This window comes from Vitis riparia, chromosome 16, assembly GCF_004353265.1.
Source record: "Vitis riparia cultivar Riparia Gloire de Montpellier isolate 1030 chromosome 16, EGFV_Vit.rip_1.0, whole genome shotgun sequence".
Lineage (NCBI taxonomy): Eukaryota > Viridiplantae > Streptophyta > Magnoliopsida > Vitales > Vitaceae > Vitis > Vitis riparia.
This window is the reverse complement of record NC_048446.1, coordinates 886,450-908,486: the sequence shown is the minus strand read 5'-3', so window position 1 is coordinate 908,486 and position 22,037 is coordinate 886,450. Positions and strand designations below refer to the sequence as shown.

At 35.4% G+C, this 22,037-nt stretch overlaps 2 protein-coding genes across 3 annotated transcripts in view; both read left to right on the top strand.

Annotated features, from left to right (window-relative positions):
• The first annotated feature begins 268 nt into the window (after window positions 1-268).
• Window positions 269-2,365, top strand: LOC117933883. Its single transcript, XM_034855452.1, has one exon. It carries the CDS (start codon window positions 269-271, stop codon window positions 2,363-2,365), a length of 2,097 nt encoding a protein of 698 aa, XP_034711343.1.
• Window positions 2,366-6,098: 3,733 nt separating this feature from the next.
• Window positions 6,099-22,037, top strand: part of LOC117933859 (origin of replication complex subunit 3) — a 46,397-nt gene continuing 30,458 nt past the window's right edge. Inside the window, exons 1-9 of one of the 2 annotated variants that reach the window (XM_034855422.1) lie at window positions 6,099-6,180; window positions 7,870-8,088; window positions 8,797-8,968; window positions 9,320-9,489; window positions 9,591-9,721; window positions 18,634-18,907; window positions 19,259-19,336; window positions 19,940-20,016; window positions 20,128-20,218. In XM_034855422.1, coding sequence (XP_034711313.1) covers window positions 6,145-6,180; window positions 7,870-8,088; window positions 8,797-8,968; window positions 9,320-9,489; window positions 9,591-9,721; window positions 18,634-18,907; window positions 19,259-19,336; window positions 19,940-20,016; window positions 20,128-20,218 — 1,248 coding nt within the window. In that variant the 5' untranslated portion in view covers window positions 6,099-6,144. Of the gene's footprint in view, window positions 6,181-7,869; window positions 8,089-8,796; window positions 8,969-9,319; window positions 9,490-9,590; window positions 9,722-18,633; window positions 18,908-19,249; window positions 19,337-19,939; window positions 20,017-20,127; window positions 20,219-22,037 lie in introns of both variants that reach the window. The other variant, XM_034855421.1, reaches the window with a different exon arrangement.

Here is a 22,037-nt window from a genome sequence, read left to right as displayed (position 1 = left end):
GAAAACTATATCATATAAAGAGTTATTAGGGGTTGTCCATCATATTCTGAAGCTAGATCTAACAAATTGTTTTCTTTCAATGAAGTATGTATTCAATGCCAACATACCCACAAGTCTTATACAACTAACTGATGATGGGGATGTGAAATTCTTTATTGGTTTAAATTGTACAAATGGTAAGCTGTCTGTTCCATTGTGCATCACAGTTGAAAAGAGAATTGATAATCACAATTAGAAATCAAATTGCAATTCTTATTTTGAATGTCATATGTCTTCTGAGATTGATAAAGAATTGAATGGAGACTCAATGTTGATGCAAAAAAGTAGACACATTCATTGTGATTCAGTTGAAACTCTTACTGTTGATGGTGAAAATGGACCAAGATTTCAAAATGAGTCACTTGAAGGGTATAAAGTTCATGATTGGAACATGAATGAGACTGCAATTAATGAGGAGGATTATAGGATGAATACTAACCCTACTAGTGATAAGCAAGTGACCCAAATTGGCTCATTCAGAACTGGTTCAGCTCAGAGTGCAGAAATCTTGACCATGATTGATACAAATGATGGTTTCATACATGACAATCCCATTATAATCGAAGATGTAGCAAATGAAAGACAAAACATGATGCAACAACCTATAGTTAGTGGAATTAGTGATGACCATCTAGAAGAGCACCAAATATACTCAAGTAAGAAAGAATTACAAAAGAAGTTGTATATGATGGCTCTGAAAAGGAAGTTTGAGTTCAAAACAACTAAATCCACTACTAAGTTATTACTTGTTGAATGTTTTGATAAAGAATGCAAGTGGCGAGTTCGTGCTACCAAGTTGGGGATTTCCAATATGTTTCAAATAATGAAATTCTATTCAACACACACTTGTCGGTTAGATATGATGTCTCGTGACAATCGACATGCAAGTAGTTGGTTGATTGGTAAGAGTATAAAAGAAACATATCAAGGGGTTGGTTGTGAATTTCGACCAAAAGACATTGTAGCAGACATTCAAAAGCAGTATGACGTTCAAATAAGTTATGATAAGGTGTGGAGAACCAAAGAACTTGCTCTAGGTTCTATTAGGGGATCACCTGAGGAATCTTATAACACTTTACCATCCTATTGCTATGTTTTAAAGCAAAAAAATCCCAGTACCATTACTGATATAGTTACTGATTGTGATAATCAATTCAAATACTTTTTTATGTCGATTAGTGCATCTCTTGCTGGGTTTCACACATCAATAAGGCCTGTGATTGCAGTTGATGGGACATTTTTGAAAGCAAAGTACTTGGGGACTTTATTTATTGCAGCATGTAAAGATGGCAACAATCAGATATACCCTTTAGCCTTTGGGATTAGTGATTTAGAAAATGATGCCTCATGGGAGTGGTTTTTACAAAAACTGCATGATGCTCTTGGACACATTGATGATTTGTTTGTGATATCAGATCGACATGGTAGCATTGAGAAAGCAGTACATAAAGTATTTCCCCATGCGAGGCATGGTGTCTGCACTTATCACGTTGGACAAAATTTGAAGACAAAGTTCAAGAATCTTGCAATTCATAAGTTGTTCCATGATGCTGCCCATGCTTATCGTGTTTCAGAGTTTAATTTTATATTTGGGCAACTAGAGATGATTGACCCAAGAGCAGCAAGATATTTGATGGATATAGGTGTTGATCGATGGGCACGTTCATATTCTACCGGAAAAATATATAATATCATGACGACAGGGATCGTTGAAAGCCTTAATGCTGTGTTGAAAAATGCTAGAGATCTTCCGGTTTTGCAATTGGTTGAAGAATTGAGAAACTTACTTCAAAAATGGTTTGTGACTCGTCAACAACAAGCAATGTCAATGTCAATTGAACTTACCATGTGGGCTGATGGAGAACTTCATTCGAGGTATAATATGTCAGCAACATATCTAGTGGAACCTATCAACTCCAAGGAATGTAATGTTAATTATGCTGGCATTAGTGCTCAAGTGAATATAGACACTTGTTCATGCACATGTCGACAATTTGATCTTGATCATATTCCATGTGCACATGCTATTGCTACTTGTAGATTTTACAACATTTCATGTTACACTTTGTGCTCCAAGTATTTTACTACTAAAGCATTGTTATCTTCATATTCAGAGTGTATTTATCCAACTGGAAATGAAATAGATTGGGTAGTACCTAATCATATTCGTGTCAAAGTTGTGTTACCACCTAAAACGAGACGTCCAACAGGAAAACCAAAGAAAGTAATAATTCCTTCTGGTGGAGAGGGCAAGCGCACATCTCGTTGTAGTCGATGTGGTCAATATGGGCATAATCGGAAAACATGCAAACGACCAATCCCTTGATATCATGATAGCTTTGACACTCTATGAACTTACATGGAATGAAAATTGTAATAGTGAGTTTTTTTGTTTTTTTGGTACCCATGTGAATGGAAATGTAAGTTACTTTTTTGTATAAGGTGATAGGATAAGCACATAGATGAATATTGTAATAATGATCCTTTTTTTTTGTATACCCATAGAAATGGAGATATTTGTTACTTTTGTACATATATGTTATGATGAGTTATGTATAAAGTATGAATGAAAATTACATGTTTATTCTCAAACTATGGACTCAACTGTTCTCACGTTTATTACTAAGGAACTTGACAATAGTTAAGTTCAGGTTTTGTCTGAAGACTGTAGACTTAACTACCTTCAAGTTTGTACATAAAACAACTTGACAATGGTTAAGTTCAGGTTTTGTCTAAAGACCGTTGACTTAACTGCCTTCAAGTTGGTACATAAAACAACTTGACAATAGTTAAGTTCAGGTTTTGTCTAAAGACCGTGGACTTAACTACCTTCAAGTTTATACATAAAACAACTTGACAATAGTTAAGTTCAGGTTTTGTTTAAAGACTGTGAACTTAACTACCTTCAAGTTCGTACATAAAACAACTTGACAATAGTTAAGTTCAAGTTCGTACATAAAACAACTTGACAATAGTTAAGTTCAGGTTTTGTCTGAAGACTGTGAACTTAACTACCTTCAAGTTTATTCATAAAACAACTTGACAATAGTTAAGTTCAAGTTAAAATGGCAATTGTGGACACAACTTCCTATGAGTCTATAGAAGATCAACTTGATACCTGTTAAGTCCAAATTAAATATGTTATTCTGGAATAGATTTCGACTTAATATCTGTCAAGTTTGTTCACAGTTAACTTGATAGTAGTTAAGTTCAGGTGTTCTATTAAGACTGTGGACTTAACTACCTTCAAATTTGTACACATAACAACTTGACAACATTCAAGTTTAGTTAAAAGGTCAATTGTATACATAACTATCGAACAACATTCATCAAAATATCCAAGTAGATATATCAACCTGTCCAACTACATTTATCAAAATGTCTAACTACATATATGAAGCTATCCAATTACATACAACAAACCATCCAACTACATTATCAAAATGTGAAATATCAACATGAATTCATTACATAGGCAAGTATTTCATATAAAATAACTCTGCTACCATCTTTTCCCGAAACCAGTCCATTCGAGCACTTGTTAATGACTTCAATGGATGGTTGTGCATTAAGTATTCAACATATTTGATAACAAACATGCCACAATCACCACTGCATGGTACACAAATAATCAATGTTAGGGCTATTATTAAGGATTAAGTGTATAAGTTATGAAAGTAAATTGAAGATCACTTACTCATTTTCCTGTTGAGGAATATCTTGTAGCCGTTCAATTTCCCATTCCTACTAGTTAACTTTTGTGTCACCATGAAACCCATAATATGCTATTGCATTCAATATATGCGGCAACAATTTGACTAATGGTTTAATGGCAACTTGCAATCTTGCATTATTATTGATGCCCATCAATGAGTCATATACATATATAATCCTTCGATGAAGGTGGACAACTCCTAATACCTAATGACTAGCCCGAACATTGATGGGGACATACACAATGTCAACATCAGGTCAGTTGACAGAATAAAGAGGTTGCAAACCATTGGCATAATCAATAAGAATGTCATTCTCTGGTAATTTGAATTGGTTCCATTTCTTGCCATGCTTAATCCATCTTCAATTTTTTTTTTTTCTTTTTCTTTTCCTCTCTTAAAGAAAGAAAAACTTTCTCCAACTCATCATTACGCACCTTGTTTTCTCCTTTAAAGTATGTGTCCCTTATTCGTAATGATTTTTTATCACATTTTGTAATATGACCAAAACTCAAGCCTGTAATCAATGCAAACTCTTTTTTACTAAATCTTAAGCCCTTTGACTTTAATAAAATCCATATTTCATTGTCTTTTTTGGTTTCACATTAACTTAACAACAATTGATGAACAATTTGGGCTGAAAATCTAAGTTCGGGAATGAGTAAAAATGACCAAAACATGATTTTCTAAACATCTCTAATTGTGGTTCAATCAATTTCTTCTTAATATTTTCAATGACTACCAAGTGAGTCAAACATGCAATTTTTCCAGGAAAATACTCCTCTTTAGGTATTTTAGATATAAAAGATAGGAGAGGAGAAGGAATGTCAATCTGCAAGATAATAACAAATTGTAAAAATTGGCAATATAAATTGAGCAAAATTATATTACCAAACTTATCCAACTATGTTAAATCCATCATTTCGTATTACTTCTTAACATAGACTTTATTTTCCTATTATTTAAGGATGTCATGTCAAATGCTAATATTCTAAAGATATTATTTTACTAATGCAATTGAAGCTATTATATTTTACTAAGTTGCAGCTACAAAAAATTGGAGACATTATTCTAGTGTTTATTGAAATTTGAAACAAAACCAAACCATTTTGAAATTGCCACCTGTTGACAATGAACTTGATAGCAGTTAAGTTCAATTTTTCTTAACATATATATTTAAATCAAAATTCTAAATATTTGGATAAAATAATTTCATAAAAATTATATTCAAATACATTATAAATTCATAACAAATAACTTCATTACACAAAATTTCAAAACCTTTTGATGGTAAACTTGATAGTAGTTAAGTTTAGTTTTTTCTAATCATTCAAATATTGCTTTAAACCTTGGACTATAACCTCATTGAAAAAATTTCAACAATTAGATTATCAATTCATGAAAAATAAATTCATAAAAAAAAAGGATAATCGATTAAAAATGATAAAATTAAAAAAAAGATCAAAATTTCAAGTAGAAAATTAATGCTTACTGAATCGGTTGATTTCTTCTCATTTTCTGATGACGATGACGAGGTTTCAAACTTGGCTTTCTTTCACTTCTTTTTTTTCCCAAAATTTTATACCTCTTCTGTTTCGTATTTTTCATCACCGAATTTTTTTCTTCCTCCATTTTCATGAACTGAATCAACACACAATATCAGAAAGATGAAAAATAGGGTTTGATTTAAAAAAAATAAAAAATGAACCAAAATAAGACACTTAGGGTTTCTTCTTATTTCATGGATAAAGATTCATATGTACAATTCGAAAAACTAAAATCAAAGAATGAAACAATGAAACTTACTTTCTGTTTTTTCTTTGTGTTGTGTTGTCTTTTTGTTCTCTTGCAATAAACGGAAAAATCCTTCGTGATTTATTTATCGCAGGTTAACAGATGGAACAAATGGGTTTGCAGGGTAAGGAAGAGACACAACACAAGGGAAAATTGGAGTTGGAGGGAAAATGGGCTGAAAAGATAGCTGAGGGGGTATTTTTGTCAGAATTGGGTCATTTTTAAGACTTAAATAAGTGAGGGGTTAGTTTTGCAATATTGAGGGATTTTTGTCCCTTTTAATCGGTTATCCCAAAAAAAAAAAAAAACCTATAAAAAAAGCGGCCCTTGTGCTTTGGATTGATAAATTTCTATTGGGCTTAGCCCATAAAAATATCCGCTACTAATATATGGTCTAGGCTGGGCTTAGTTTTCGTCCAACCCAAAGTAACGAGCCCCCAGCCCAAAATCAATACTTTTATTTATTTATTTTTTAAAATGTTATAATAATATCCCGTATTTATGTATGTATTTACATACTTACCCTCGAGTCTTTTCCCGCCAAAAAGAGGGGAACGAGAAGCCAGAGGCAGAGATCGAGTACTAGGGCATAATCTCAATGGCGACTCCTGATCATGCTGAAAATGATCTTCAGGTAATGTTTTTTTCTTTTTTTTTGTTTGTTCCTTTTCCTTTTTTGTTTTTAAACTAGTAGTTTCCATTTGTTTTACGAGAAAAATCGCTGGAAGAGAAAATAAAGTTTTGGAACCCGGAATTTGATTTACTATTTTTCTCAGCAACCAAACACCAGCGCCAGTAGTGATCGCATTCTAGAGATTTGGCCTTTCATCTTCTCTCTGTGGATTTTGTTTGATTCGCGACAAATAATAGGAAAAGAAAAAGTAATCAGGAGAATTAAAACTGCTGCTTCAGTCCCCAATCCATTACGAGATCCTAGACACTCGTTTGTTTTTGTTTAATTTATTTTCTCGGCGACCAGAGAGCAGTGATCTTTATCAGCCATTTTGGATTTTGCAATTTATTTTAGCATTGTGAGAAATCACTTGAAAGAGAGGAAAGGAAAATCTGAAATCTTAAAATTGTGGCTTCAGTCGCAATCCATTTCGAGATTCCTGGTTTGCGTATGTTTTTCTTTCATTAGACCAAATTGAGCAATGATCTTTATCAAGCAAGTTAAGACTTTTCATTTCTTTTTTGCCTCGTGGCATTTGATTGATTTGCAAACAATAACGGGTAAAGAAAACTAATTTAGAATTCGGGATATCATTTGCATGTTTCATCGGCACCCAGGATGCAGCACTAATCTTAGTTGGCTAGTTTAGAACTTTATGATTTTTCTTCATTTCCACCCCATGCTTTTTATTTGGTTCACCATAAGTCGGGGAAAAGAAAAAGCAAACTAGTCTACAATTTCAAAGAAATCACTGGAAAAGAGAACAAGTGTAGAATAAGGGATTTGATTTACCAAATTTTATTGGCACTCAAATGTAGCACTAATCTTAGCCAGCCATTTTAGAGTTTTATGGTTTTTGTTTTGTTCATTAGAAGTCATGGAAAAGGAGAGGCAAACACATTGGAATCCATTCCTAATCACTGGAAAATAAGCAAATTTAGAATTCAGGATTTTATTTACTATGTTTTGTCACCAACGAAATGCAGCACTGAATGTTAATAGGCCACTTTAGGGCCTTTTGGTCCTTGTTCATTTTTGCCTTATGATTTTTCTTTGGTTCATGAGAATAGCGAGAGAAGAAAGGCAAACAAATCTTGAATTCCAGAGGTCACTGGAAGGAAACAAATTTAGAATTCAGAATGTTATTTATCAGCTACTGGACACAGCACTTGTCTTAATCCACCATTTTAGGGCTTTTTGATTTTGCTTATTTTTTTGCCTTACAGTTTTTGCTTTGCCATGGGGAAAGCAATGGAGAGATTCCTGATTTTTTTTTTCAAATTTCTCTTCCATTTGTTTCTTAAGCAACTGAAACGAGGACTGGTCTTCATTGCCTTCTCCATGGGAAGCCTTCTTAATCACATCGGTTTTAGGGCTTTTATTTTATATTTTTGTGTTATAGTTTCTGTTTGACGCCAACAAAGTCCCCAAAAAGAAAAGAAACAATCTTTTGGAACATGTAGACATTTGCCTTGTAGTTTCTCTTTAATTGCCATGAGGTCATATGGAAATAGAAGGAAATTTGAACTTCTATTCTTTAAGAGATTACTGTTTTTTTTCCTTTTTTTTTTCTTTTTTATTTGTTCCTTATTGTATTTTTGTCCTGGCAACTAAATGGAGACCAATATAACCTAGATTCTTCATGTGCAGCCATTCTTTGTTCTTCACAAAGCTTTGGTTCAGAAATCTGTGAGGAAATCATCAGGATCTAGGAAAATCAGGAGGAGAATTGAATTATCTCCAATATCAGCTAAAAATGCTGAGAAAATGGAAATTGGCACTGGTGAAGAATGGGATGATCATCACTATGAGCACTTGCGAATGGAAGCTTTCAATTTTGTTTGGTCGAAGATTGAGTCCACCATTAAGGTTTGTTTGTCTTTGCCACATAATATTTTTACTCTGGTTTCCTTTACAGACTCTGGTTGGCTGTTGTGAAAATGTTGGACAAGAAAGAAATTAGACTTTGTGTCTTAATGCTCCTATTGGTAATTGTTTGGTATAGAGAAAAAAAAGGGAATTTTAAAATCTAAATTTTTCCCACTCAACTAAGCCTTGTACAACCACTTGACTCAGTTGAATTGTTTATTTCTCGGAAACAAAATCATTTTTCTTTTGTTTATTTGTGCTTCCACTCATTTCCCAGAATTGATGGGAGGGTAAGGCCCTCTTTGGTTCTCAGAAAGTGAGGCCAACAGAAAGATAAATGCATTATTTAAGACCCGAGGAATCAAAACTTTGAGTTGTAAGTTTTATTTCCAAATGGCAGCTAAATTGTGCACTATTTAAGACCTTGATTGAGTCTTAAATACAGCTATTTTATTTGTCTTAGTCAACATGAGCCTTTTCATTTGTTCTCTAAAAACAAAGACAGCAGCAAACATAAGGGTCAATTAAGATGTTTTTCCACTTGAAATTCCTGGATATTTGTTTTTTATGAATTGTTTGTTCCTAATTAGCAAAAAAAGAAAGAATCACAGCTTTGTTTTATACTCCATTTCTCTTAGCAACCAAACAGAAGGCTGTTAGTATCATCAATATTGCCTAAAGAATGAAAATTTCTATCCATAATTGCAGGATGTTTTGAGGAACATCAATCTTAATGTATTCAATGAGATTCATCGCTGGGTTTGTGAATCATTTGATGCAATTAAATCATGTGGGACCACTCTCACCAAGGCAACTCACTCATACCCCATTGTAACTGATGCTACTTTTAGACAGCTATTCACTGGGTTGGTTTTCACCAGTAAGTTTTCCTTGATTACTTAAATTCAAATTAAAGCATGCTCATGGTAAATAGCAGTAAATGTCAATTAGATACAGCATATGGAAGATGTTGGACAGATCTGAATCAGGTGATTGACTTAAAAACTTTAAATGAAGTATTATAGTACCTGTCATTCAAATTGGACTACCATTTGTTTTGCCCTACACTCTTTTATGCCATACCATTGTTATTTGAGGTTGATCATAGTACCTGTTCTATGTGGCTGAGCAAATATACATTTACATATTAATACCCAGAACACTGATTCACAGATCTTTAGGTTTTTTTTTTTCTTCTCATTTTCTTTATTTATTTTTAATCTTTGAGCAGAGAATATGGAGTTTGTTGATGATCTGATGACGTTTGAAGAGCTCGGTCTACATCTAAAATCTCACGGATGTCATGTGGCTAACTTATCATCTATTGACTTTTCGGCTAATAATGGCATTGGTGGCTGTCTCAGAAGTTTGTTGAGACAGTTTCTAATGGTTACTTTGGATGTAAGTGCTTAGATCTATATATTCCTAATTAAACTGAAGTAGGTCCTCTGTTTGAAGTTTTGTTGACAATGAAACTCGTTTTCAATTTTGTTTTTAAACAGGCAGCTGATATATCCATTTTAGCATCATGGTACAGTGACCAAGGAAACTACAACAAGCCTGTGGTTGTGATTATAGATGATATGGAGCGATGCTGTGGGTCTGTATTATCAGATTTCATCCTTATGTTGAGGTATTAAACTCATATTTTCATTCTATCCCCTTCTGAAACCAGCGCCTAATGCACTAAGGTACACTAGACGTATACAACAAGCGCCTAAGGCACAACTAAAAAATAGAGAACACACACAAAAGAAAAAAGAAGAAGGGACATTCCATCGGTTAGTTAGAATCCAACAAATCAACAAAATCATTCAAAGGATTAAGCCTTCTTCTATCTACAACTTTACCCACGGGAAGAGATTACTAAGGAACAAGTTTTTTAGAATATGGTTTGACTGCTGCTCATTCTCAAACAACTTTTGATTCTTTTCTTTCAAAAAATTGTTCAAAAAATTCATGAAGGAGTGGCTCTCCAAATTTTCTTACGTTTTTTTCCCACTAAGGATCCATGTCACCCTAGAAGAGTCTCTACTATGGTAGATAGCACCCAAGAAAGGCCAAACAAAGAGAAGAGCAATTGCTAAATGGCCCTTGTCTTGGCATAGTGAAGGAGAATGCGGTTAATGAATTCTTATTTGACTTTACATGGAAAGCATCTATTGACTAATGATTTGGAGTCGATATTTTCCTCAACAAGCTTCCCATGTGAAGAAACTTGCTTTAGATGGAACTCATGGATTCCAAATGACACTTGTTAGAAAAGGAATTGAACTTCCTAGCTCTAAGGCAACATATAGACTTAACAAAAAAAGTATCATTCCTTGAATATATCCACACTACCCTGTCCTTTATTTATTTACCATCTTATCTTGTAGTCTGGAGAAGAATTACTCTAGATTGTCCAATTTTCAATTATTTAAATGTTTAGGAAAACAATGGTTTCAATGATACTTTTCACCTGTTTGGTTCCACATATTTGCCACCTGAGCCTTATTTGATAAGGCTAAGGCATACAAAAAAGAGGAAAAAACACACAAAGGGTCATCTCTACACCATTAATCCTTCCAGAATTTTACCTTCCTCTTAATCCTCACAAAAAAGAGGTTCTTTTAATAAAGGTGTTCCAATCCTTCTTGATAGCTTTTCATAACCTAACATTATACCCATCTCTCACATCACAATATCATTACCCTCATTTCTCCCCATAATTTTAACTTATAACATGCCACTAGAAAGCTCCTCTTTTAGATGTCTAAACAACAAGAAACTTGGAGAGAATTATTTGAGTGAAAAATGGTATTTCATTGATTATGAGAATGATATACATGTACACTACTTATAGGCTATACAAGGCACTAAAAAAAGGAACAGAATAATTATGCAACCAACTTTCCTAATTTATAAAGTTGACTAGGCCTGTATTTCAACATAAAATACCGCTAGGTATAGCTAAGTAATCCTTAGAGATCAACAATAAATCTTGGCTGAATATTCTCTTTTCCAATAATCCCTAAAGATCAACAATAAATCTCAGTCGAATATTCTCCTTTCCTATAATCCCTAAAGATCTAACAATAAATCTCAGCCGAATATTCTCCTTTCCAACACTCTCCCTCAAGCTAGTTTGAAGATATCTTCCATAGCCAACTTACTTGTCAATTTCTCAAATTGTTTCTTGGACAGTCCCTTTGTAAGAACATCTGCAATCTTGGATAGTCCCTTTGTTTCTTGTATACGACCTATATGGTCTTGCATATTTTTTGTGCTTTTATTAATACAATCTCTTACTTATCAAAAAAAAATCTACAATCTGTTCATAGGTTGGTATATAAGTCATATAAATCTGTCTGTTCTCTATTTTGTCCTTGATGAAGTGCTTGTCTAATTCAACATGCTTAGTTTTGTCATGAAGAATAGGATTATGTCCTATTGAGATTACTGCTTTGTTATCACAGTATGCCTTTATCGGAGAGGGACTTGAGACTTTCAGTTCGTCTAAGATTCTCTTAACCCACAATATCTCACAAATTCCATGGGCAACTGATCTAAATTCGACTTTAGCACTGCTTCTGGCCATCACATTTTGTTTTTTATTATGCCAAGTAACAAGGTTTCCTCCAACAAAAGTACAGTGGTCAGAGGTTGACCTTTTATCAGTTATGCTCCTAACTTAGTCTGCTTCTGTATATACTTCAATTTGTAAGTGACTGTGCTTTTCAAGCAGTAAGCCCTTTCTTGGTGATCTCTTTAAGTACTTTAGGATTTTATACACCGCCTTGAAGTGTGTTGGATCTGGTAAGTGCATAAATTGGCTTACCATGCTCATTGCAAAAGCTATATTTGGGCAGGCATGTGAAAAATAAATCAGTCTACCAACCAGCCTATGAAATTGTTCCCTATTCTTCACATCTTCAGGTTTAGCATATTAGAGCTTCAAATTAGGTTCAATTGGTGTCTCTGCTGCCTTGCACTTGAGTAGACTTGTCTCTTCATGAAGATCCAACACATATTTTCGTTGAGAAACACAATGCCCTTTTTAGACTTGGCAAACTCCATTCCAAGAAAATACTTTTAAGGTTCCCAAGTCTCCTTGATTTCAAAGTCATTAGCTGGAACTTTCTTAAGTCTTTTGAGCTCAACATTTTTTTGATAGGTAAATAAAAATATATTAAAAGCGCTTGCAAAATGGTGCATTGGAGTACACATGAAGTATACAAGGAAAGGCCATGAGGCAAGCAAGAGGGGAAAGAAGCAGAAAACCTACCACCCTACACAAGAAAGCCAACCCCTTAAAACCAACCCCTACCTAGAAACCTAATACAACAAAACAAACAAAACAACTTCCTCACAAGACAACTATAGAACCCCTGCTATTCCTTTCTTTTCCTTTGAAGGAGCATAGAGAGCTGTTGTAGCTAACAACGCACTCAAGTTTTCTTAATTCCCTTTCAAGACAGGAAGCCGAAAGATAATTCCTCTTTTCGCCTGAGATCTTAACCCTACACCCTTTTATTTCCTCCAAATTTTTCAGAAGGTAGCTAATCTCCTTCTCGAACCTCGCAACTGGCATCCCCATAAAGTTGTTGAAATGAACAAACTTACTGGGAAGGCGAACAAGATCCTCTCCCTCTAAGTTGCCAACAGGCTTCGGGGCCTTAGAGGATCACAACTCATCAGCCCTAATTGCTAACTCCTTACTTGAAGAGTTCTTTGAATCGTTTCCCGTAACCTCCAATAGAAGACTATCTTGCAGTAACATTCGAAGTAGCCTCCTAGAATCCTCCTAGAATCTTCCTAGAATCCGGAATCCCCAAGCTAGGAGAGTTAGGAAACCTATTCGAAGCGGTCGCCCAAAGAAAGACGCTCATTTTCCAACCCCCCCATATTGCCTGCAGCACTAGGCCCCATCACTCTAGTTGTACTTCACTTCCTTCATTCCTGCTTCTCCCCTACTCCTGTAGCCTTTGACCAACTTAAAGTTGTTTCTCCCTCTTTTTGAGAAATGCTGCCAAAATTCTTCAACATGGCGCCACTTGTAGGACGCACAAGCTGCCTTTCCTCTCCCATTCTTTCATAGGCGCGTGGACCACCCTCCATATCTTCCTTGTCCTCCTAACCACAAGCCCCGTTGCAGCTACTGCTCGAAGCATCCATAGAAACCCTTGGTAGAGCTTCTCACCACAACTGAACGAAGAAATTGAAGCTCCCTACATCTACTTGCAGAGATTCGGGCAAGACTCTTTTGTTATACTTGACCAAAATCCTCGCCCATTGAAGATGAGACAAGAGCGCAATGTCCTCATCCACTGTGACAAAGCCCTCACAACGGTCCCTTAATTTTTTAAACACCTCCTGACCCCATAGGTGCAACGGAAGTCCCAACACTCTCACCCAAAGTTCCTTAAGAGACCCCTCTTTATGAAGACACCCTACCTCAGGATGCCATCTTTCTAGGTGCAGAAAATTCTCCTTAAACCTTCTTGCCTCTCTAATGAGCACTCTTTCTTCCTCAGAGCTTTCATCAAAGTCAAACAAAAGCAAAGCTCCCCCAAAAGCTGAAATCTTCACCCCTCATTTCAATGACCAGAGACTCGTCACAAAGTTTTTCAACCAAGAAAAATCAAGAAGTTGGTCTGGTGACTCCTCAAACCAACCTACCAAACATTTCCTCAACTTTTCCTCTATGCAACTCACCTCACGGCCCAACTAAAAACGAACGACATCTCCCACCACCCTTAGATCCTTCCTAACCAAAGAACCCAACAACAATCCCCTAGGGATGCTCTTCACCTCAATAGAGGAACCTAAGTCCTTAACCTCTGAAGAGGGAATGATGCCTAAAGAACGAAGCTTCTCAGCTAGGACAACCCATCCCCCAAGATGACCCCTCCCTTAAGGGAAGATTAGTGAAAACCTTTTCGCCTCCTCCGTCACAACAACACAAAACAAAAACCTCCTTGCCTCATTCGAACGCCTCTTCAACTTGAACTTTCTCCCACCCTCCTCCCAAGACTTGTGCCACCTTGCCAAGACTTCATCTCTACAGTAAATTTCCACCCTTTCCAAAAGACATCGAAATCTCAGATTCCTGAACCTAATCTAAGATGAAAAGCCTCTCCCTCATCACCTATTAATATTATATCATCGACATAAACAATGAAAATAATAATCTTTCCTTCTTTTGAGTGCTTATAGAATATAGTGTGATCTACTTGACTTTGTGTATATCAGTGGCCCTTTACAACTTTCCCAAATTGCTCAAACCATGCTCTGAAGATTGTTTAAGGCCATACAGGGGTTTTTTAGTCTACACACTTTCCTTTCACCAAAACGTTTTTCAAAGCCCGATGGTTGGCTCATAAAGATGTCATCTTCCAAATCCCCATTTAAGAATGTGTTTTTAACATCTAGCTGGTGTAAGAGCCAGTCAAGACTAATGGCGAAGGATAGCAAGACACGGATTGAATTAATCTTTCCGATTGGAGCAAAAATCTCATGGTAATCAATATTGTGTGTTTGTGTAAATACTTTTGCCACAAAACGCGCCTTGTACCTTTCTACACTTCCATCAGCCCTATACTTAACCGAAAACACCCATTTGCATCCTATCATTTACTTCTCCTTTAGTAAGTTAACTATCTCCCAAATCTCATTTTTTTTCCAAAGCATTCATCTTTTCCAAAACTGTTAATTTCCAATCTGGATTATCTAAGGCTTCTTGAATGGTTCTTGGAATAAAGTTTATGAGACTTAGAAAGCCTGTAGTAAGACACATATTTAGTAATGGAATGTTTTGTACAGGTTCAAACTCCTTTTCTAAGTGCTATAGGTACATCAAGATTAAAAACAGTAGGGGTGGAATTTGACAAAGAAGGATTAGAGTTACGTAGAGTAGTAGATGGACCATCGCTTGGAGACAATGGTTGGTCTTGTGCTAGAGTTGTAGGCAAGTCTACATTTTTTTGATGAGTACCCCTTCTAGTATAAACATGGAGCTATAAGGTAGGATTAATGTGATCCTGTTTTAGTATTTCTCTTTCTGTTTGGAAGTCATCAAAGTTTGGCAATGGTAGGCTAGTTTTTCCCTATTTTTCATTATTGTGACTACTAATTTCATGACTATTAGAGGTGGAAGGATCAAGAATAGGTACGAGAAAGAAGGTATTAGGCAGAGGAATAGTTGTTTCCTAAAACTGAGCTTCATTATTCTTTATCTCCTTTTGAAGATAGTTTTGTCCAAAGTAAGACTGACTTTCCACAAATGAGACATCCTTATGATTTATTTTTTTGTTTGAGGATTATAACACTTATATCCCCTTTTACTTGAAAAGCTCCAAAGAGATTTCTTGTGGGGAGGAGCCAATGGGGGGAACAAAGCACACTTAGTCAAGTGGGAGGTGGTGTGTGCAGATAAAGAAAAGGGAGGGTTGGGATTAAGGAAGTTTGTTTGTTTGAACAAAGCTCTTCTAGGCAAATGGATTTGGAGGTTTGCGTGTGCTAAGGAGGATCTTTGGAAAAAAGTGCTTGAGACAAAGTATGGGCAAGAGGACTTTGGGTGGAGGACAAGGAAGGCAAATGGGGTGTTTAGAGTAGGAGTTTGGAAGGAGACCGTGTGGTGTTGGGAAAATATGGTGTTTAAGGTGGGAAAAGGCAATAAAATCAGGTTTTGGACAGATCCTTGGTGCGGGAATAATGTGCTGTCCCAAAGCTTCCCAGACCTCTTTTCCATGGCTGCCCAAAGGAATGTCACAGTGGAGGAAACATGGGATCATAATTTGGGTCAAGGAGGGTGGAATTTAAGGTTTTTAAGGGCCTTTAATGACTGGGAGTTGGATTTGGTGGGCAATTTGTTAGTTGAGTTGAGGGAGTATAGAGTAACTTTGGAGGAAGACTCGGTGATTTGGAAGGAAGGAGATGACGGGCTGTTTAAAGTCAAGAAAGTGTACAGTGTGTTGGCAAGTCCTGAAGTCGCTGAGTTCCCTCATAGCAATGTTTGGGTGGACAGAGTTCTAACCCAAATTGCTTTTTTTGCTTGGGAAGCTGCTTGGGGGAAGGTCCTCAATCTGGATAGGCTGCAGAGAAGAGGGTGGCAACTCCCTAACCGTTGCTTCTTGTGTGGGTGTGAAGAGGAAACGATCAATCATATTTTAATTCATTGTACAGTGGTAAAAGGGTTGTGGGATATCATTCTTGTGTTGTGTGGTGTTCAGTGGGTCTTTCGAGAATCTGTAAAGGAGGTTCTATGTAGCTGGAAGGGCTCTTTTGTGGGGGAAAAAAGGAAAAAATTGTGGAAGTCCATTCCGCTATACATTTTTTGGACAATTTGGAAGGAGAGGAATAGGCTAACTTTTAGGGGGGGGTGGGTGGGGGGGGGGGGTGTTAGCAATTCAGAAGTTAAAAACTTTGTTTGTGTACAATATTTGGGGTTGGGCTAAAATGTACATTGGTATGGAGTCGAATTCCCTAATAGGATTCTTGGAGTGGTTAGCCTCCAATTAGGGGTTGGGTTGTTTTGTTTTTTGGTTGGGAGGCCATAGTTCGCCTCGTATACTCCCTGTATGCTTTGCGGCTTTTTAGCCTTCTTTAATATATGTGCTTGCTTATCAAAAAAACACTTATATCCCCTTTTATTTGGTGTATAATCGATAAACACACATTTTTCTGCCCTAGGACCAAGTTTGGATCGAAGCCTACTAGGCATGTGAACAAACATAGTGCACCCAAAAATTTTCAAGGATAAGTAAAAAAAAGGTTGACATGTAGGGAAGGACTTTTTGAAACACTCTAATGGTGTTCTATATTTTAAAAACATGAGTAGGCATTCTATTAAGATGCCGTCAAAATAGCATGTCCCTATAAATATTTTGGTACATGCATTGAAAACATAATGGCACGTGCAACTTCAAGTAAATGTTTGTTTTTTCTCTTGGCAATACAATTTTGTTGGGAGTATTACTACAAGTAGATTGATGTTGAATCCCTTTTTCCTGTAAAAAAAATTTCCTAAAACTTGATCGAAATACTCAGTTTCATTATTAGAACGAAGTATTCTTATTTTTGTTTGAAATTGGTTTTCCACCATAGTATAAAAATTTTGAACAAGTCTTTCAGATTTATCATTCATCAAGTATACTCAACATAGCTGGGTGTGATCATTTATGAAAGTTACAAACCATTTTTCTCCAGAAGATGTGGTAATTTTCGAAGGACCCCCAACGTCATTATGAATCAAGTAAATTGGTTTTGAGGCACAATATGGTTTTAAACTGTAAGTAGTATGATGACTCTTTGATAAATGACAACTTTCACATTGAAAGGATGAACAATCCACATTTTTAAATAAAACGCGAAATAGATGCTTCAAATACGAAAAACTAGGATGCCCTAGTCTAAGATGGCAAATCATTATTTGTCCACAAATAGAGAGAACTAATACTAGTACTAAAGTCTTGAGCTTGTTTATCATGGAGAAAGTAGTCATCAACATAGTAGAAACCATTCACCATTCTATCACTACCAATCGTCATCCTTGTGCTTAGGTCCTGAAATTCACAATAAGAATAAAAAAGATTAGAATCTTAGAGATTTGACTCACAGATAAGAGATTACATGCAAGATTAGGGACAAAAGATAATTTTTAGGATGATTTTTTCAAAAATTTTGATAAAACCTTTTCCTATAGTAGATAAAAATTTTCCATTTGCAATTCTAACTTTTTTTATCACTAGAACAAAGCGAATAAGAATGAAAATTTGTCATGTGATCAGAAGCACTTGAATTAATGATCCAAAGTGTAGGACTAGAATGACAAGAGAACGCGTTAGAGTTGCTACTTGTTTGAGTCAGAGAAACATTTGGAATACTATATTGTGGATTGCTTCAGAAGGTGATCCATCTACTCTTTACTGAAGGGACCAACATCAGCCTCATTTGCACGAACATATTGGTCTTCAGGCTTGCTGCTTTTCCAGTTGGTTGGTTTACCGTGAATCTTCCAGCATGTCTCACGTGTATGGTAGGGTTTGTTGCAAAAATCACACCATATGTGAGGCTTGTCCTTAGCTCTTCGCTGGTTATTAAAAGTTCTATTTGCATTTGCATTAACAACAACTAGGGAAAAATTTTCAATCGATGCCCCAACCCCCTTTTTCCTGAGCATAACACTATGATTGCTTTCCTCCCTTCGAACTTTAGCAAATACCTTTCCAAGTGAAGGAAGAGGACCACGATCAATGACCTTGCCTTTTACTTCATCAAATTTTAGACGAAAAGAAATATTTGTCCAATCTTTTAGCGGCTGGTCACTCTTCTACAGACTATTAGTGAGAGTATGGCCATGGATACTATTTATGCATTTGTTTTCTAGATTTAGAAAATTAAGCAAACAAAAATTAGCTTGGCAATAATTGATCTCTTTATTTATAATACTTGATGTCCTATCAAAGAAAAAAAAATGTTATACTCTGTATTTAACTTTTGTATGTATTTATGATTTTGTATTTTCATTTAGTTTCAAAGTGCTTACCTTTTTTTTTTAATCAGTGAATGGGCGGTCAAGGTTCCAGTCATTTTAATAATGGGAGTTGCAACGACTCTTGATGCCCCAAGAAATATACTTCCTTCAAATGTGCTCCAACACTTGCACGTTTCCAAATTCCTCCTGGGATCTCCATCTGAGAGAATGGATGCAATTGTTGAGGCTGTTCTTGTGAGACTGTGTTCTGGGTTTTGTGTTGGCTACAAGGTGGCTGCTTTTATGAGAAACTACTTTTTAAGGCAAGATGGAACATTAACCTCTTTTATTAGAGCTTTGAAGGTTGGTGACTCAATGCTATGGATTTATTACTGCCACTTCTTGTTGTTGTCTTTTCCATCTGACAATTCCCATCATGTGTTTGTCCAGTCAGCATAATTAACAAGGCATTTGATAAATCAACTTATTGACTTAGCTTCATATAAGTTATTAAGTAGATTAAATATATTTGATAAAATAACTTAATATTGCAATTTAAAGTTAAAAATAACTTTTTCTAAATCAACTTAGTGGCTTAATAACTTAAGCATAATTTAACTTAAAGTCATTTTTAAGTTATTAAGCGTTAAGTATTAAGTTTTATCGAATGTCCTCTAAGCCTGGCTGATGTGATGTTTTAACAAGTGGTTTCAGATTGCATGTGTCGTACATTTCTCCTCAGAGCCTCTAAGTTTCATGCTCAAGGCGTTATTTGTTGAGGAAAACAGTCAGGTGAGATTTCCTCATTCTCACTTGTAAATGTTTGAATATTGAAACTTCCTGGTCTAGTTATCCCAACCCTTGTTTGCTTTTACATTATTTCAGATTTATTTATTTATTTTTTATAATCTTTTTATGCTTTTTTTTTCTTCACAAAATTATATCACAAATCAAGTGGTGGGCATTTTAACCACAATAGGTCCATCAGTCTTGGAGTGGGGAATATCTAGTTTTTATTTGTTTTGTTTCTCTAGTGGAGAAACTTGCAGTAGACCTTATTTCTGTTTCTTGATAATCTCAAGAAATCAGCATTAGTTACTTAGTCGGCATACAATCTCTTGACTTATGATGTTGAATGACAAATAGTTCAAGATTGAATAATGGTAGCTAATTTATTATGCTTTTCTTATTCCTGGTTTTGAATTTTTTTAAGATGCATATTACACTACTAATTTGTTTTCTTTTCATTTATTTTTTTTTCTTTTTTTGCTTTGAAGATTGTTATTCTTTTACTTGCTTGAAATTTTCTTCATGAATCACTACATCCCTTGCAAAGATCATAAGCTTGACTTCTCTTTATTTTCTTTCATCTCCAAATTATCTTAACTGTTGCAGGGGTTTTGGAGTGAAGAACATGCACTCTTTCCAGAAGAAATGTTAAAATACGCTTTTGATCTTCCATCTTGTAGGAGGTATTCCAAATATTTCACAAATTAACAGTAGTTACCTTTCTACAAATGTTCTACATGCTATATTTATTAGACAGATGATGTGCTGACTTAGGTTGCCAACTATGTGATAAGGAATAACACGGAAGAACGGACTGGTGAAAACTTGGCTCATGATTTGTCAGAACTGAAGAGATTGCAAAAGTGCTGGAGCACTATAGTTCTGGTGAGACCTCAAATTCTTGTGTTTTCATGCATGCTATCTAGCTTAGGCATGAACATGACATGACATGGATGACCCCACAGCTAGTTAAAAGAAAGAAAAAAAAACAATATTAAAAGGAAGGAGAGGGAATGTAAACACACTCTTTTATATAATTGTATTATGTATGAAAGATATTTAAGTTTGGTTAGTTATCTAAATATTTCATTTTTGATTAGGAACTGAATATATTGATTTCATTGAATGGTAAATACAAAGGAGTATGAAAAATCCTTCCAAGATGTATAATTGTTGATCAAAAAGTAGAGATGTATACTAAACAAAAGCTACAATCATTTGCACAACCTATGAGCGGACGAACCAATGTACACATACTACAACCAAACTCTACATACTCAAGGAAGGAACAAAACCTCTAACTAAGAAACCAAGTGTTTTGCTCCTTGCTTAGCTAATTGGTTTGTGGCTTGATTAGCTAAATGAGGAACCTAATAGAAGGAGCACTCCAACTCACTAACAACATTAATAATTCTTCTAAGCCAACTATCGAACTTCCATGAACCTCTTTCCTTATTAGACACTAAGAGTGACAATAACATAATCTTCTTCTACATTTAGGTTGGAATTGGAAAGGCATCAACTTATAAAAAAAAATACATCTCTTTGTCTTCCCATCAAAGACTATATGAGAGTCATACTCATTATTTACACCCATTATGTACAAATTAATGGGTAATGGTGGGTTATGAACTTGAATGCATCTCTATAATTGCATATGTTATACTTTTCCATTTTCCTCCATTATTCATAAACATAATGTGCCAAATAAATTTCATAATGATGGGGTTACAAAAGTTGTAACACCACATTAATATGAGTTAAATTTTCTAACTCCCCATTTATAATTTGAGTCTTCCATACATAAGACTCTTGGATGCCCAATCAATTGATTCACCTACCTATCAATTGATACCCTTAAATAATATTCATACAAATATAATTATATATGACCACACATTATAGGAAACAAGCTAACAATCTCCTACTTGGCCTTCATAATTATATTTGTAATAGATTAAAACATAATATGACCATAACTCCCTCCAGAAAAGCTAGTATCTTTGCCTCAATAGGTGAACCCATTTCAGCAGGTTTAGAGTAATCTAGTAGCATTGTTCCCCAATGAAGGGAATCTATTATCTGAAACTCATCTTTAAACTATTTGGGGTAATCTGAGTCCTTATGTTCAACTTATATAGCTCTTTGTTAGACATTAATGTTAACCAGAAGCATTAGGGGAAGGCTGGCTTCTGCCGTGGGTTGTTTATATTTGTTATTGGCACTTTTAGTATTCAGGCCCCCTTAGGCTGCATTCTTAAGTGTGCTTGGTTTCTGGTATCTAGTGGTCAGGAAAGTGTTTAGGTGTTCAAGGGGTTGTCCCGGGAGCCTATGTGTTATTAGCGTGTAGGATCACCTTGATTCAATCTTGCCTAGCCCATATCTTCACCTACTATCCTTCCATATTTAAAATCCTTGTTAAAGTCATTTCTAAGATTAAGAAAATTAGATGCTTGTATGATGGCAAACCTCGGGGAAAGGTATAGAGACTAATTTATTTTTTTGATAGGTAAAAAAAAGGCTTGCATTAGAAACACCTAAAAGCAGAGAAAGCAGTACACACGAAGTATACAAATAATGCCCTAAAAAGTGAAGTATAGAGACTATGTCATTGGGTGGATTTGGGTTTTTCATTGAAGTTGGCAGGGGTTTGTGGCTCTTCAATAAAATAGAGCTTTCATTGGTAAGTGGTTGTGGGCTTGTG